Source organism: Oncorhynchus nerka, linkage group LG23 (assembly GCF_034236695.1).
Source record: "Oncorhynchus nerka isolate Pitt River linkage group LG23, Oner_Uvic_2.0, whole genome shotgun sequence".
Taxonomy (NCBI): Eukaryota; Metazoa; Chordata; class Actinopteri; order Salmoniformes; family Salmonidae; genus Oncorhynchus; species Oncorhynchus nerka.
In genome coordinates, this window is record NC_088418.1 from 8,467,310 (window position 1) to 8,486,081 (window position 18,772).

Below are 18,772 nucleotides of genomic sequence, written 5' to 3' on the forward strand. Positions count from 1 at the left end.
GGTTAGTGTAGCACTGAAAATAAAGCAGTTTAATATTCACTATAATGTCCAGAGTTTTTTTTAGATTTGTTGCCTTTCTAAATGATATGTTGTGATGTCCACACCTTAGCGCACGCACACACACACACACACACACACACACACACACACACACTCACACTGCTACCAGACTCTTTTATGGTTGTAAAATACTGCCCAATTTATTCCCCCAAAACACGGGTAAATATTGGACTATAAAATGTGCCTTCCTGTTTTACACTGATGCTAAAATGTTTATTATATTCTACTGAGACATTGACTTGATGTTGGTATTCTTATCTTTTATTGTGTCTTGTTGTCCAGAAGGAAGCTGTAGTCAGCAGACAGGTAGGTGCTGTATACTGTATCTATCCAGTATATACGACTAGCACCAGGATATTCCATCTATCTACTGTAGTTAGTCTACTGTAGTTAGTCTACTGTAGTTAGTCTGCTGTAGTTAGTCTGCTGTAGTTAGTCTGCTGTAGTTAGTCTGCTGTAGTTAGTCTACTGTAGTCAGTCTGCTGTAGTCAGTCTGCTGTAGTTAGTCTGCTGTAGTCAGTCTACTGTAGTTAGTCTGCTGTAGTTAGTCTGCTGTAGTTAGTCTGCTGTAGTTAGTCTGCTGTAGTTAGTCTACTGTAGTCAGCATTTAGTTGTGTGATGTATACCACGACTATCCTGTATATATACAGTGGGGCAAAAAAGTATTTAGTTAGCCACCAATTGTGCAGGTTCTCCCACTTAAAAAGATGAGAGAGGCCTGCAATTTTCATCATAGGTACACTTCAGCTATGACAGACAAAATGAGAAGGAAAAAAATCCAGAAAATCACATTGTAGGATTTTTAATGAATTTATTTGCAAAATAAGTATTTGGTCAATAACACAAGTTTATCTCAATACTTTGTTATATACCCTTTGTTGGCAATGACAGAGGTCAACCGTTTTCTGTAAGTCTTCACAAGGTTTTCACACACTGTTGCTGGTATTTTGGCCCATTCCTCCATGCAGATCTCCTCTAGATCAGTGATGTTTTGGGGCTGTTGCTGGGCAACACGTACTTTCAACTCCCTCCAAAGATTTTCTATGGGGTTGAGATCTGGAGACTGGCTAGGCCACTCCAGGACCTTGAAATGCTTCTTACGAAGCCACTCCTTTGTTGCCCGGGCGGTGTGTTTGGGATCATTGTCATGCTGAAAGACCCAGCCCCGTTTCATCCTCAATGCCCTTGCTGACGGAAGGAGGTTTTCACTCAAAGTCTCACGATACATGGCCCCATTCATTCTTTCCTTTACACGGATCAGTCGTCCTGGTCCCTTTGCAGAAAAACTGCCCCAAAGCATGATGTTTCCACCCCCATGCTTCACAGTAGGTATGGTGTTCTTTGGATGCAGCTCAGCATTCTTTGTCCTCCAAACACGACGAGTTGAGTTTTTACCAAAAAGTTATATTTTGGTTTCATCTGACCATATGACATTCTCCCAATCTTCTTCTGGATCATCCAAATGCTCTCTAGCAAACTTCAGACAGGCCTGGACATGTACTGGCTTAAGCAGGGGGACACGTCTGGCACTGCAGGATTTGAGTCCCTGGCGGCGTAGTGTGTTACTGATGGTAGGCTTTGTTACTTTGGTCCCAGCTCTCTGCAGGTCATTCACTAGGTCCCCCCGTGTGGTTCTGGGATTTTTGCTCACCGTTCTTGTGATCATTTTGACCCCACGGGGTGAGATCTTGCATGGAGCCCCAGATCGAGGGAGATTATCAGTGGTCTTGTATGTCTTCCTAATAATTGCTCCCACAGTTGATTTCTTCAAACCAAGCTGCTTACCTATTGCAGATTCAGTCTTCCCAGCCTGGTGCAGGTCTACAATTGTGTTTCTGGTGTCCTTTGACAGCTCTTTGGTCTTGGCCATAGTGGAGTTTGGAGTGTGACTGTTTGAGGTTGTGGACAGGTGTCTTTTATACTGATAACAAGTTCAAACAGGTGCCATTAATACAGGTAACGAGTGGAGGACAGAGGAGCCTCTTAAAGAAGAAGTTACAGGTCTGTGAGAGCCAGAAATCTTGCTTGTTTGTAGGTGACCATATACTTATTTTCCACCATAATTTGCAAATCAATTCATTAAAAATCCTACAATGTGATTTTCTGGATTTTTTTTCTCATTTTGTCTGTCATAGTTGAAGTGTATCTATGATGAAAATTACAGGCCTCTCATGTTTTTAAGTGGGAGACTTTGCACAATTGGTGGCTGTCTAAATATTTGTTTTGCCCCACTGTATATATATATACACACGACTAACACATCTTGAAACTTGTTGATGACATTTACCTCATCAGTGTCCTGTCCCTCGGTCTCCTCGTCAGACATAGCGGAGGCGTGGATGGGAGAAGCTGCCCAGTAGGAGTTTACACTGGCCTGTAGAGACTCTGTACCATCAGCCATCATCACACACAGGGGGAAGAGGGAGACAAGAGAGAGGAGAGAGGGATGGAGAGGGACAGGAGGAGGAGAGGAGGAGACAAGGAGAGAGAAGGACAGAGACAGGGGAGGGGGAAGAGGGAGGAAAGGAGAGAGGGTGGAATGTTTCTCCAGGGGTGTGTAGGACTGCTCTACCCAAGGTTGAGGTCCATAGTGTGGGGGAAAGACTCAGGTGACAAGGGCAGTCAGGCTGACACTGGGGACTAGGGCAGTATGGGTAGTCAGGCTGTAGCACCTACAGACAGAGAGAGGAAGGAGAGAGAAGGACAGGGGAGGGGGAAGAGAGAGGAAGGAGAGAGAGGACAGAGACAGGGGAGGGGGAAGAGAGAGGAAGGAGAGAGAGGACAGAGACAGGGGAGGGGGAAGAGAGAGGAAGGAGAGAGAGGACAGAGACAGGGGAGGGGGAAGGAGAGAGGAAGGAGAGAGAAGGACAGAGACAGGGGAGGGGAAGAGACAGGAAGGAGAGAGAGGACAGAGACAGGGAAGGGGGAAGAGACAGGAAGGAGAGAGAAGGACAGAGGCAGGGGAGGGGGAAGAGAGGGAAGGTGAGAGAGGACAGAGACAGGGGAGGGGGAAGAGAGACGAAGGAGAGAGGACAGAGACAGGGGAGGGGGAAGAGAGAGGAAGGAGAGAGAGACAGAGACAGGGGAGGGGGAAGAGAGAGGAAGGAGAGAGAGGACAGAGACAGGGGAGGGGGAAGAGAGAGGAAGGAGAGAGAGGACAGAGACAGGGGAGGGGGAAGAGAGAGCTCACATGAATGCATTTGACCAACGACCATGACAGTTATAGTACAGAATATAGTGCTGTTATCTGTACCATGTAACAGGAGCACACACACGTATCCTCCACACTTATAAACCGGGAAGTTCAGGATGACCGTGACATCAGCACATGACCCACAACACTACCACTCAGATACTTATAGATATACGTCTGTGTGTGTGTGTGTGTGTGTGTGTGTGTGTGTGTGTAACACCATGGTAAAAGGATGTCACAGACAGTTAGGTTAGAGGTGAGAGAGCATTAGACATAGCTGCTTGTGTTCCACTTAACAGTGGAATGTGAAAACTACCTCTCCTCCCTAGTTGAGACAGTCTACTTCTGTGTCTATATAGACCTAACACCACAGTTAACTGTTAAAGACAGGTCTATATAGACCTAACGCCACAGTTAACTGTTAAAGACAGGTCTATATAGACACAGAGGTAGACTAACACCACAGTTAACTGTTAAAGACAGGTCTATATAGACCTAACGCCACAGTTAACTGTTAAAGACAGGTCTATATAGACACAGAGGTAGACTAACACCACAGTTAACTGTTAAAGACAGGTCTATATAGACACAGAGGTAGACTAACACCACAGTTAACTGTTAAAGACAGTCCTAACTTCTACCACAGTTGAAATGTTTCATCTGTCCTTGACTGGATAAAACAAGAAAGAAAGTCTCACACCATGTAGGAGAATGGTGGGAATCCAGTGAACTTCTGGAAAGTAATTAAATCTTTGAAACACTCCCCCCCCTCCCTAAGATCTGGAAAGTAGCATATGTCCTCTTCCTATGTCCTCTTCATATGTCCTATGTCCTCTTCATATGTCCTATGCCCTCTTCATATGTCCTCTTCCTATGTCCTATGTCCTATGTCCTCTTCCTATGTCCTCTTCCTATGTCCTATGTCCTCTTCCTATGTCCTCTTCCTATGTCCTATGTCCTCTTCATATGTCCTATGTCCTCTTCATATGTCCTCTTCATATGTCCTATGTCCTCTTCCTATGTCCTCTTCCTATGTCCTCTTCCTATGTCCTATGTCCTCTTCCTATGTCCTATGTCCTCTTCCTATGTCCTCTTCCTATGTCCTCTTCATATGTCCTATGTCCTCTTCCTATGTCCACTTCCTATGTCCTCTTCCTATGCCCTCTTCCTATGTCCTCTTCCTATGTCCTCTTCCTATGTCCTATGTCCTCTTCCTATGTCCTATGTCCTCTTCCTATGTCCTCTTCCTATGTCCTCTTCCTATGCCCTCTTCCTATGTCCTCTTCCTATGTCCTCTTCCTATGTTCTATGTCCTCTTCCTATGTCCTCTTCCTATGTCCTCTTCCTATGTCCTATGTCCTCTTCCTATGTCCTCTTCCTATGTCATATGTCCTCTTCCTATGTCCTCTTCCTATGTCCTCTTCCTATGTCCTATGCCCTCTTCCTATGTCCTCTTCCTATGTCCTCTTCCTATGTCCTATGTCCTCTTCCTATGTCCTCTTCCTATGCCCTCTTCCTATGTCCTATGTCCTCTTCCTATGTCCTATGTCCTCTTCCTATGTCCTCTTCCTATGTCCTATGTCCTCTTCCTATGCCCTCTTCCTATGTTCTATGTCCTCTTCCTATGTTCTCTTCCTATGTCCTCTTCCTATGTTCTATGTCCTCTTCCTATGTCCTCTTCCTATGTCCTCTTCCTATGTCCTATGTCCTCTTCCTATGTCCTCTTCCTATGTCCTCTTCCTATGCCCTCTTCCTATGTCCTCTTCCTATGTCCTCTTCCTATGTCCTCTTCCTATGTCCTATGTCCTCTTCCTATGTCCTATGTCCTCTTCCTATGTCCTCTTCCTATGTCCTCTTCCTATGTCCTCTTCCTATGTCCTATGTCCTCTTCCTATGTCCTCTTCCTATGTCCTCTTCCTATGTCCTATGTCCTCTTCCTATGTTCTATGTCCTCTTCCTATGTCCTCTTCCTATGTCCTCTTCCTATGTCCTATGTCCTCTTCCTATGTCCTCTTCCTATGTCCTCTTCCTATGTTCTATGTCCTCTTCCTATGTCCTCTTCCTATGTCCTCTTCCTATGTCCTATGTCCTCTTCCTATGCCCTCTTCCTATGTCCTCTTCCTATGTCCTCTTCCTATGTCCTATGTCCTCTTCCTATGTCCTATGTCCTCTTATATGTCCTCTTCCTATGTCCTCTTCCTATGTCCTATGTCCTCTTCCTATGTCCTCTTCCTATGTCCTATGTCCTCTTCCTATGCCCTCTTCCTATGTCCTCTTCCTATGTCGTCTTCCTATGTCCTCTTCCTATGTCCTATGTCCTCTTCCTATGTCCTATGTCCTCTTCCTATGTCCTCTTCCTATGTCCTCTTCCTATGTCCTATGTCCTCTTCCTATGTCCTCTTCCTATGTCCTCTTCCTATGTCCCTAGAATTTCTAAGCAAACAGCTGGAGGCAGGGCTTTCTCCTATAGAGCTCCATTTTTATGGAACGGTCTGCCTACCCATGTCAGAGACGCAAACTCGGTCTCAACCTTTAAGTCTTTACTGAAGACTCATCTCTTCAGTGGGTCATATGATTGAGTGTAGTCTGGCCCAGGAGTGGGAAGGTGAACGGAAAGGCTCTGGAGCAACGAACCGCCCTTGCTGTCTCTGCCTGGCCGATTCCCCTCTTTCCACTGGGATTCTCTGCCTCTACCCTGTTACGGGGCTGAGTCACTGGCTTACTGGGGCTCTCTCATGCCGTCCCTGGGGGTGCGTCACCTGGGTGGGTTGATTCACTGTTGTGGTCGGCCTGTCTGGGTTGGCGCCCCCTTGGGTTGTGCCGTGGCGGAGATCTTTGTGGGCTATACTCGGCCTTGTCTCAGGATGGTAAGTTGGTGGTTGAAGATATCCCTCTAGTGGTGTGGGGGCTGTGCTTTGGCAAAGTGGGTGGGGTTATATCCTTCCTGTTTGGCCCTGTCCGGGGTGTCCTCGGATGGGGCCACAGTGTCTCCTGACCCCTCCTGTCTCAGCCTCCAGTATTTATGCTGCATTAGTTTATGTGTCGGGGGGGCTAGGGGTCAGTTTGTTATATCTGGAGTACTTCTCCTGTCCTATTCGGTGTCCTGTGTGAATCTAAGTGTGCGTTCTCTAATTCTCTCCTTCTCTCTTTCTTTCTCTCTCTCGGAGGACCTGAGCCCTAGGACCATGCCCCAGGACTACCTGACATGATGACTCCTTGCTGTCCCCAGTCCACCTGGCCATGCTGCTGCTCCAGTTTCAACTGGCCTGGGCCCTAGGACCATGTCCCAGGACTACCTGACATGATGACTCCTTGCTGTCCCCAGTCCACCTGGCCATGCTGCTGCTCCAGTTTCAACTGTTCTGCCTTACTATTATTCAACCATGCTGGTCATTTATGAACATTTGAACATCTTGGCCACGTTCTGTTATAATCTCCACCCGGCACAGCCAGAAGAGGACTGGCCACCCCACATATGCTCTCTCTAATTCTCTCTTTCTTTCTCTCTCTCGGAGGACCTGAGCCCTAGGACCGTGCCCCAGGACTACCTGACATGATGACTCCTTGCTGTCCCCAGTCCACCTGACTGTGCTGCTGCTCCAGTTTCAACTGTTCTGCCTTATTATTATTCGACCATGCTGGTCATTTATGAACATTTGAACATCTTGGTCATGTTCTGTTATAATCTCTACCCGGCACAGCCAGAAGAGGACTGGCCACCCCACATAGCCTGGTTCCTCTCTAGGTTTCTTCCCAGGTTTTGGCCTTTCTAGGGAGTTTTTCCTAGCCACCGTGCTTTTACACCTGCATTGTTTGCTGTTTGGGGTTTTAGGCTGGGTTTCTGTACAGCACTTTGAGATATCAGCTGATGTACGAAGGGCTATATAAATAAATTTGATTTGATTTGATATGTCCTATGTCCTCTTCCTATGTCCTCTTCCTATGTCCTCTTCCTATGTCCTATGTCCTCTTCATATGTCCTCTTCCTATGTCCTCTTCCTATGTCCTCTTCCTATGTCCTCTTCCCCATAAAAGAGGAGATCCTTCTGACTTCTGTCAAATTCACCAATTATTTTTCCATACTGGTCCCCAGTGGGAATCGAACCCACAACCCTGGCGTTGCAAGTGCCATGCTCTACAAACTGAGCCCTTCGGGACAAAGATAAGGTAAATCCACTTTAAGCGTGAAAGCACCTCATTGCTGGAACTAACTACAAAATACAGTTGGATGTTCTGGTGCTGCTCTGCAATTTTAAATGTTGAGGACCGTCTTATTGAGGAATGTCTAATTGGTGAATGTCTAATTGGTGAATGTCTAATTGGTGAATGTCTAATTGGTGAATGTCTTATTGAGGAATGTCTTATTGGGGAATGTCTAATTGGTGAATGTCTAATTGGTGAATGTCTAATTGGTGAATGTCTAATTGGTGAATGTCTTATTGAGGAATGTCTTATTGGGGAATGTCTAATTGGTGAATGTCTTATTGGGGAATGTCTTATTGGGGAATGTCTTATTGAGGAATGTCTTATTGGGGAATGTCTAATTGGTGAATGTCTTATTGGGGAATGTCTTATTGGGGAATGTCTTATTGGGGAATGTCTTATTGAGGAATGTCTTATTGGGGAATGTCTTATTGGGGAATGTCTAATTGGTGAATGTCTAATTGGGGAATGTCTTATTGGGGAATGTCTTATTGAGGAATGTCTTATTGAGGAATGTCTTATTGGGGAATGTCTAATTGAGGAATGTCTTATTGAGGAATGTCTTATTGAGGAATGTCTAATTGAGGAATGTCTTATTGAGGAATGTCTTATTGGGGGATGTCTAATTGAGGAATGTCTTATTGGGGAATGTCTAATTGGGGAATGTCTTAATGTCTTACTGGGGAATGTCTTATTGAGGAATGTCTTATTGTCTTATTGGGGAATGTCTAATTGGGGAATGTCTTAATGAGGAATGTCTTATTGGGGAATGTCTTATTGAGGAATGTCTTATTGAGGAATGTCTTATTGGGGAATGTCTAATTGAGGAATGTCTTATTGAGGAATGTCTTATTGAGGAATGTCTTATTGAGGAACGTCTTATTGAGGAATGTCTAATTGAGGAATGTCTAATTGGGGAATGTCTTATTGGGGAATGTCTAATTGAGGAATGTCTTATTGGGGGATGTCTAATTGAGGAATGTCTTATTGGGGGATGTCTAATTGAGGAATGTCTTATTGAGGAATGTCTTATTGAGGAATGTCTAATTGGGGAATGTCTTATTGGGGAATGTCTAATTGAGGAATGTCTTATTGGGGGATGTCTAATTGAGGAATGTCTTATTGGGGAATGTCTAATTGGGGAATGTCTTATTGGGGAATGTCTAATTGAGGAATGTCTTATTGAGGAATGTCTTATTGAGGAATGTCTAATTGAGGAATGTCTTATTGGGGAATGTCTAATTGGGGAATGTCTAATTGGGGAATGTCTTATTGGGGAATGTCTTATTGGGGAATGTCTTATTGAGGAATGTCTTATTGGGGAATGTCTTATTGGGGAATGTCTAATTGGTGAATGTCTAATTGGGGAATGTCTTATTGGGGAATGTCTTATTGAGGAATGTCTTATTGAGGAATGTCTTATTGAGGAATGTCTTATTGGGGAATGTCTAATTGAGGAATGTCTTATTGAGGAATGTCTTATTGAGGAATGTCTTATTGAGGAACGTCTTATTGAGGAATGTCTAATTGAGGAATGTCTAATTGGGGAATGTCTTATTGGGGAATGTCTAATTGAGGAATGTCTTATTGGGGGATGTCTAATTGAGGAATGTCTTATTGGGGGATGTCTAATTGAGGAATGTCTTATTGAGGAATGTCTTATTGAGGAATGTCTAATTGGGGAATGTCTTATTGGGGAATGTCTAATTGAGGAATGTCTTATTGGGGGATGTCTAATTGAGGAATGTCTTATTGGGGAATGTCTAATTGGGGAATGTCTTAATGTCTTATTGGGGAATGTCTTATTGAGGAATGTCTAATTGAGGAATGTCTTATTGTCTTATTGGGGAATGTCTAATTGGGGAATGTCTTAATGAGGAATGTCTTATTGGGGAATGTCTTATTGAGGAATGTCTTATTGGGGAATGTCTTATTGGGGAATGTCTTATTGAGGAATGGCTTATTGAGGAATGTCTTATTGAGGAATGTCTTATTGAGGAATGTCTTATTGAGGAATGTCTTATTGGGGAATGTCTAATTGGGGAATGTCTTATTGAGGAATGTCTTATTGAGGAATGTCTTATTGGGGAACGTCTAATTGGGGAACGTCTTATTGAGGAATGTCTAATTGGGGAATGTCTTAATGTCTTATTGGGGAATGTCTAATTGGGGAATGGAACTGCTTGTCTTGAATATTTGTGTTGTACTGTATTTTACTTGTATATTGTATTTGAAAATTATATATATATATACAATTTTCAAATACAATATACATATATATTTTACCTTTATTTAACTAGGCAAGTCAGTTAAGAACAAATTCTTATTTTCAATGACGGCCTAGGAACAGTGGGTTAACTGCCTGTTCAGGGGCAGAACGACAGATTTGTACCTTGTCAGCTCGGGGATTTGAACTTGCAACACTTTCGGTTACTAGTCCACTGCTTTAACTACTAGGCTACCCTGCCGTCCCAGTATAAGTATAAGTAATATATATATATTCCTGATCGATATTCAAGTAATATACAGGGTCTCTTTCACAAGGCAGTTCTATATATATATAAGTAAGTAATAATATATATATATATATATATATGACTACCTTGTGAAAGAGACCCTGTTCTCAATGGCGACTCCATAAATGCACCCAACAATTTATGGGGTAAACCTAACCAATGCTTTGGCATGCAGGGGGTTGCTGCACTACCCCTACTTCCCATGGCTATGCCTTGACTGTGAGTCTGTCCCTGTGGCAATGCCTTGACTGTGAGTCTGTCCCCATGTCCTTGACTGTGCCAGACCCACTAGGACGACACCAGCCCATGTAAATGAAAGTAGTCAGCCTACAGTTAGGGAGTTTATGAAAACGTTATCTCTCGTTGACAGACTACTTAAACATAACGAAGCATCTGACCAAATTACGCAAGCTTTTAGTTCTGGGTTAACCGATTTCAATGAAAACGTGACCAGACAGATCACATGAAGCCACAATACTTTTTTTTCCAGTGAACCAATGTCACTCATACAGTTATAGGTGTGATGTGATTAAATGATGCGGTCTTCCGTTCTGCTATTTTCTTGCAAAACAAGAATTTTGCAACCTCTTTTTGGTGAGCCAGTCAACCAGAGAGGACTATAGGGTTGTAAAGTGCTGATCCTGCATCCGTAAGTATCACGTGTTGGCAGGCATTGAAATAGAATCACGACTTTAATTCTAGTTCTGTGTTCTGCACAACTGCTGTGGAAAGATGATGCATCGACTAGGCTAATTCACAATCACATCAGCCTGAGATTGACTAGTCTGAAACTGTGATCACGAGTTTAGTGGCTATATTTGTTCATAACGCATCTATCCCCCAAACACAATAGTAATTCAACCGGTTCCCCTGCCTTTCCACACTGCAACAGCAATCTAATAGCCTTTATACACTCCTTTCATCATTCGTTTGATTGAATCCATGGTACTACATATCGAACCGGTAACACCGTATGGAACAGATTTCTTGAAACGTTCAGAATACACTATCAGTCACCAACCAATGTGCGGTGTGTACTCAAGAAAACAAATATCCCTGATCGATATTCATCATCACATACTCACCTACTATTCGACGCGTGTCACCCATCAATCAGCACGAGAAAGAAAGCACACATTCGCTGATGTTGTTGGCTTTGGCCTGTCAGAATAGGTTGAATCCGAAGTAAAAGTCAGACTTGAACCTGACTTGTGTTATTGTTGTCTCAGTAGTCGGTCGTCACCAGTTACCACAGCCACAGAGTTATAAACTCCGCCCTTTTCTTAAATGTAGCTTCTTAAAATTAGATTTGAAACCTGACCATAAGCACAATGTTAACCTTATGCTTAACTCTAACCATAATTTAAGACCAAAAAGCTATTTTTTGTTAATATACATTTTTGACGATTTTTTTTATTTTACACTTTGTAGTTGTGGTAACTAGTGGAAACCAAACCGTCCTCGCTGTGTTTCTCTCAAGTTCCTGACTACAGAGACCAGAGTATTGTTTTAAATGTTTTGTTTTATTTAACCTTTACTTAACTAAGTAAGTCCGTTAACAACAAATGGTTATTTACAATGACGGACGAAGCTGGGCTAATTGTGCGCCGCACCTCTGGCACTCAAAAATCACCGCCGGATGTGATACTGCCTGGACAGCAGAATTCAGAGCAGTCGTCGCAGGTATTCACAACGCATCCACGAGAGTATGGATTCATCGTGCAGTACTCATATTCAACAGTATACGGCAATGTGGGACCGCATATTTTGTTAGCGATGGTTTAGAAAAGTAATACCCGTGTATTGTGAATGAATACCGTACAGCCCTCATTTATTGTACCAGTCAACCTACTATGGCGTATTGAACACTTCCATGGGAAAAACAAAGCAACGTGGATGTTTTGGAGTCTGATAACTCTGAGGAGCACTTGGGTACTGAGCATACTAAACCAAGCTAGTCTGGGTGATTCCCTCCACCATCCTCTTCCAAAGGCAAGATAGTAATTGCTTGTGAATTTAATCTAAACACGCTAATCAACGCAGAAAAAAAACCCAACCTAAAATAACATGTACAGAAATGCTGTATTTAATGGATCTTCAAAGATGTGTTTTATATGTTTAAATGTATAAGAAATATTTCACATAATAAAAAGTGAGAACTGAGCCAAGTGGAGCACGACTGTGTGTCATGACTCGTCTGTTAGTGATGTCATATACAAGTGTGTTCCTTTAACGCACATATGTCAGAGTCAAGGCCCGTCCACAGAAGGTTTTTACGGCCCCTGGGATGATCTTGATTTATTATTAGAACCGGCCCGCAGCAAGCCGAGCCCGAGATCTTTTACACGCACCAATACTACATTTCCCACAATGCAAAGGTGACGCACCAAGCAGTAGGCTGCTTCATTTCAATATTTATTGGCACAGCAGTCGTCAGCATCACAGTAAAATTAACTTTCAGATACCCATCAAAAAATGGCAAAACGGAAGGTGGATACTGAGAACCGGGGTTTCAAACAAGGTGGGAGTCGGAGTATATGTTCACGAAGGTAGCTGGAAAACCTGTGTCTTCTGTGTGGAGAAAGTGTGGCGGTACTGAAAGAGTATAATCTGAGACGACATTATGAAACGAAACACGCGGACAAAAACAAGAATATGGACATGGAACAAAGGCTACAAAGGCAGAGGAATTAAACGAAAGGTGTCAAGGCCAGTTTTATTTTGGCAGAAGAGATCGCTAAATCAGCCCGGCCATTTACGGAGGGGATTTCATCAAAAACTGCATGATTAAAGTTTGTGACGAAAGTTTGCCCAGAAAAAAGGCAACTCTTTTTAAATGTGAGTCTGAGCAGAAACACCATTGCCGAGAGTAGACCAGTTGTCCATCAATCTAAAAGAGCAGCTTGTGAAAAGGGAAAAGATTTTATTGCATATTCCTTGGCTGTGGATGAGAGCACCGACATTTCTGACATTGCCCAGTTGTCAATTTTCATCCGCTTAGTGGACTCAACCTAAGCGTGACAGAGGAGTTTTTGGCTTTACGTCCTATGCATGGCACAACTACGGGGCATGATTTGTATGAAGAGGTGTCAAGATGTGTAAATGAGATGGAGCTGCCTTGGGAAAAACTCGTGGGTTTGACAACCGACGGAGCACCTGTTCGATGTGTGGACACAGGAGCGGACTGGTGGCGAAGATACGGGAAAAGATGCAAGAGGAAAACGCGACAGGTGAGCTGACAGCTTATCATTGTATCATACACCAGGAACGTTGTGCGGTAAAGCCTTGAAAATGGAGCATGTAATGAGCCTCATCACGCACACAGTTAACTTTATCAGAGCCAAAGGTTTGAATCACCGCCAGTTCAAGGCATTTCTGACGGAGTTAGAAACGGAGCATGGTGATTTGCCTTATCACACAGAGGTGCGATGGCTAAGCCAGGGAAGGTGCTTCAAAGATGTTTCGAAAGGAGATTTGTCTGTTCTTGGACAGCAAAGGGAAAGACACAACACAACTCCGAGACGAAATGTTTCTGTGTGAAATGGCTTTTCTGTGTGACATTACGGTCATCTGAATGCAATAAACTTGCAGCTGCAGGGTCGGGATCTGTGTCATCTCTGATATGTACAGTACAGTGAAGGCATTTAAAACCAAACTGACTCTGTGGGAGACGCAGATGCGAAAGAAAATTTGAGCCACTTTCCCAGCTGCCAGACCATGAAAGAGAAGCTCTCTACCAGTGCGTTCCCGAGCACACAGTTGGCTGATAAAATAGGTATGCTTGCCGCTGACTTTCGACGCCGATTTGCTGACTTTGAAGCACAAAAAAGCAGGTTGGAACTGCTCGGTAACCCATTTGCTGTTGACGTGAAAGCTCACCACCAAACCTCCAAATGGAGTTGATTGACCTCAATGCAATGATGCACTGAGGGCAAAATATGCGGCAGTGGGTGCTGCGGAGTTCGCATTTCCCGGCCCCAGCTGCGCATCCAGGCTGCTCAAACGTTGTCTATGTTTGGCAGCACATACCTGTGTGAACAACTGTTTTCTTTGATGAACCTGGAACAAAACATCACACAGAAGTCGACTTACTGCTGAACACCTCCACTCAATTCTGAGGATTTCTTCAGCTCAGAGCCTTACCCCGAACATTGATGAACTTGTGGAAAAGATGGGACACCACCAAGTATCACCCTCAACCTCAAACAAGTGAACATTACTGTGCAATCACATATTTAGAGTTTTTACTCAGTTCAAGTTTAAAAGTTAAAATTTAATATTTGTTTTCACTGCATGTTACTTCTCCTTAAACAAAGTGTTGTTTTTGATTAATAGATTTTTGCACTTTATTTTTTTGTATTTCAATCCAATTATATTTTAAAAATATTTCAGTTGAGTGGATGATAGAAAATTGCTATTATTGTTTTTTCTTTGAAGTAAATTTAGCCCACTTTTGCTAAAATAGAAAATATAGTCTACTGATGGTGCCTTGAATACCGGTTTCTTTCATTTAATGTTCATGTTATGGGGATATTTATATAAAGGAAATTTGTCTTTTGTGTCTGTTGAAAATTAAAGATTACTGACAGAGCCATAAGAAAATATTGCTTTATTTATCTGATCATATTGTAATATATTTGTTAGGTTTTCAGTAGGTTCAATTAGGTTCACTAGACTATATGCGTCATTTAAAAATGTTTCAATGAACATTCGAACAGTCCGGCCCTCGTCTTGTAGCTGATTTTTTTATTTGGCCCTCCGTCCATTTGACTTTGACACCCCTGCTTTAACGTGTGGCGTGTCCACAGAGAATGGGCTGTTTTCCCCTTCTCTTTTGGTTGAGCAGACTGAGTTTGATTTTGAAGGCAAACTGCAAATTCCACTATTGTGGCTAGATTCATAACACATAACCCAGTCCGGTCAAGTCTCAGTAGCCAACTGGAGCTAGCTGGCTGCTTATAATGTTAGCTTTGGGCAACAGGGTAGATGTCTAGCTAATGTAGTTATTTTCATGAACTGAAGTTCGATTTCAATAGGAGAACAACAAGTGGCTAACTAGCTAATACTTACTCACATGGATTCCCAAATCATTGCTAAGAATAATGAAAATGACTGCAGTTTCTACTGGTCATTGTGTTCAGGCTGGTTGTATTGGTGCTAGCTAGGTATCAAGCTAAAGCTTCTAATAACATCTGTATCAAAGATATTTGCAAACATTTTTTGATCCTGCTCTGATTTCAAATGCCTCAGCACAGATGTTTTCCCATTTGGTTGAACAAATAATGCCTTATTACCAACTCAGTATTGTAAACACAAATTCAGCACACACAACCTTCTACAATAGAATTTTGTTATTTGACGTGTCAAATTTAAAAGCTTATTTGACGTGTGTTTCTTTTTTGACACACAAAGACCCAAACAGTGTTCCATAGAAATCTACCTGAAAGATGGGGAGTATGGGGGGTGATAAGTGACAGAATTAAGCCAAGGCAACCGTACAACTGTGTGGCTGTCGCCTACCATTGAACGCCTTACTAACGCCTGCGTGACGGCTGTGAGTAACTAACACGTCGTCATACCAACGCCTGCGTGACGGCTGTGTGTAACTAACACGTCGTCATACCAACGCCTGCGTGACGGCTGTGTGTAACTAACACGTCGTCATACCAACGCCTGCGTGACGGCTGTGTGTAACTTACACGTCGTCATACCAACGCCTGCGTGACGGCTGTGAGTAACTAACACGTCGTCATACCAACGCCTGCGTGACGGCTGTGAGTAACTAACACGTCGTCATACCAACGCCTGCGTAACGGCTGTGTGTAACTAACACGTCGTCATACCAACGCCTGCGTGACGGCTGTGTGTAACTAACACGTCATCATACCAACGCCTGCGTGTTAATGAAAGGCATAAAGGTGCATAGTTTCTATTTATATGAATTAAATCTCAAACATAAACATTTTGCTAATGGGCCTAGAAAAGATTATGTCCAATCTATAGGTAATCTGTCTTTCCCTCAACACCTCACGGCATGGTATGTTATCTCACCGTTTTCAGATCTAAATCTTGTTAGCCAATCACAGACTGTGTTGTTACCAGTTCCCAGTATTAGACAACTAATAAGAGCTGTGTCCGTGGTTTTCAGTCGAATAGAGGAGTTCATAGGCTTTCGAAGAGGTGCTATTTGGGATCCTTGGAAGATGTGCTATTTGGGATCCTTGGAGTGTCCATACCTCAATCAAGTATACATGTAAAATGGTTAGTTAAGGGTTGTACTTTAGGGTTCAGGGTAAGGTCATCCCACTTTTCAGATATTTTAATATCTGATCAATTAGTCTTCTAATTAATGAATTCTTCTTTACCTCACGTTATTCTCATTCCAAACATTGTAAATAGTTGGTTATCTGCACGAACCCAGTCTTCACTATGAGTCATCCATATATTAATTGTCTTAAATCATTTATTTACCAACTAAGTAATTCACAGAAATGCATAAACAAACAGTAGATAGTTACAAGGAAATTATAATGGAGTTTCTCTAGTGGGATAAACCGGCATCACGGCTTGGTGTACAAAAGGGAAGTGGGGAACGACTGAGATAAGACTACACACAGTTGATAATTATAACAATTGAAATGCTAATCCTTTGCACATGAACGCTCACTCATTCGGGAACAATTGCAATCAATATATATATTTACGCTCAGTGTGTTGTCGGGGTCTCTGTTGAAAAGTTTGTTTCTGTTAGAGAGTCTGTCCGCCCTCTCTGTCGTGGTTAGAGGGAATAGTTCAGAGTGACATTCATTCATGTCGTTATGGATAGATGTTTCGGCGGTTGTCGTTCTTCGCGGTCAGTGATACTGAATTCCTAGCTGCAGACTAGTAATTAACATCAAAGACTTGTTCTTATTCTGTCGGTATCGATAGTCTAAGAGTTTAACCACGTGGGATGGTTAAAAGATTCAGCAGTCTTGTCTACAACCTTTGACCTCTCGTAATTGAGAGCAACATGGTCTGTTGAGAATTCTCAAAGTGGAGTTTTAATTCGGGAGAGCAGAAAAAGGCTGTCTCATGACGCCAGGTCCGAACTGGGCTCATGGGCGGTCCTCTGATTTAGTTAAACTCAAAAGGGAATTTGAGTATCCTTCATTAAACAGTCCAAAATCACCTTACACAATTTTACAAACAGTATCATTTTCACTCATTCATCTTATACAACAATTAGATGTAAACCTCATATCTGAGGCTATTATATAAACAACGTTATGGTAATGTGGCCGTATTGTCTCCCATGAGTTTCACAAAATTGTACCAAACGGACCAGTTCGTAGCTGGATTCTTCACCAATCTTTTATACCTTCTCCGGAACATAAATGTTGTTCGGACCTCAAGTTCTGTGAGGTGGAAGAAATGCCTTTGTTCTCTATGAAGATTCACTCTGTCTCTATACTGTGGCCATGAGGAGATAATCTTCTCCAGGAATTTACGACCTCTCTCTGACCACAGCAGCCTGGGTGTAGGAGACAGGGATAGGGGGATGGGGCTTTCTGTTCTCAAAGAGGGCAACCTCATGACAATAGTGTGGATACAGGAGTAGACTGTTCTACAATGATGACATCATAATGGTATCCTAATATAGTGTGGATACAGTAGTAGACTGTTCTACAATGATGACATCATAATGGTATATCCTAATATAGTGTGAATACAGTAGTAGACTGTTCTACAATGATGACATCATAATGGTATATCCCAATATAGTGTGGATACAGTAGTAGACTGTTCTACAATGATGACATCATAATGGTATCCTAATATAGTGTGGATACAGTAGTAGACTGTTCTACAATGATGACATCATAATGGTATCCTAATATAGTGTGGATACAGTAGTAGACTGTTCTACAATGATGACATCATAATGGTATATCCTAATATAGTATGGATACAGGAGTAGACTGTTCTACAATGATGACATCATAATGGTATCCTAATATAGTATGGATACAGGAGTAGACTGTTCTACAATGATGACATCATAATGGTATCCTAATATAGTATGGATACAGTAGTAGACTGTTCTACAATGATGACATCATAATGGTATATCCTAATATAGTATGGATACAGGAGTAGACTGTTCTACAATGATGACATCATAATGGTATCCTAATATAGTATGGATACAGGAGTAGACTGTTCTACAATGATGACATCATAATGGTATCCTAATATAGTGTGGATACAGTAGTAGACTGTTCTACAATGATGACATCATAATGGTATCCTAATATAGTGTGGATACAGTAGTAGACTGTTCTACAATGATGACATCATAATGGTATCCTAATATAGTGTGGATACAGGAGTAGACTGTTCTACAATGATGACATCATAATGGTATCCTAACATATAATGGTATGTGGATACAGTAGTAGACTGTTCTACAATGATGACATCATAATGGTATATCCCAATATAGTGTGGATACAGTAGTAGACTGTTCTACAATGATGACATCATAATGGTATCCTAATATAGTGTGGATACAGGAGTAGACTGTTCTACAATGATGACATCATAATGGTATCCTAATATAGTGTGGATACAGTAGTAGACTGTTCTACAATGATGACATCATAATGGTATCCCAATATAGTGTGGATACAGTAGTAGACTGTTCTACAATGATGACATCATAATGGTATATCCTAATATAGTATGGATACAGGAGTAGACTGTTCTACAATGATGACATCATAATGGTATCCTAATATAGTATGGATACAGGAGTAGA

The 18,772-nt window shown here is 42.3% G+C and overlaps 1 protein-coding gene across 1 annotated transcript in view; it reads right to left on the reverse strand.

Moving 5' to 3' along the window:
* Positions 1–11,612, reverse strand: part of slc29a3 (solute carrier family 29 member 3) — a 40,012-nt gene extending 28,400 nt beyond the window's left edge. Inside the window, exons 1-2 of the mRNA XM_065007826.1 lie at positions 11,058–11,612; positions 2,348–2,732 (exon numbers count right to left, since the gene is read on the reverse strand). Of these exons, the coding sequence (XP_064863898.1) occupies positions 2,348–2,464 (117 nt within the window). The 5' untranslated portion in view covers positions 2,465–2,732; positions 11,058–11,612. The remainder of the gene's footprint in view (positions 1–2,347; positions 2,733–11,057) is intronic.
* Positions 11,613–18,772: the final 7,160 nt, after the last annotated feature.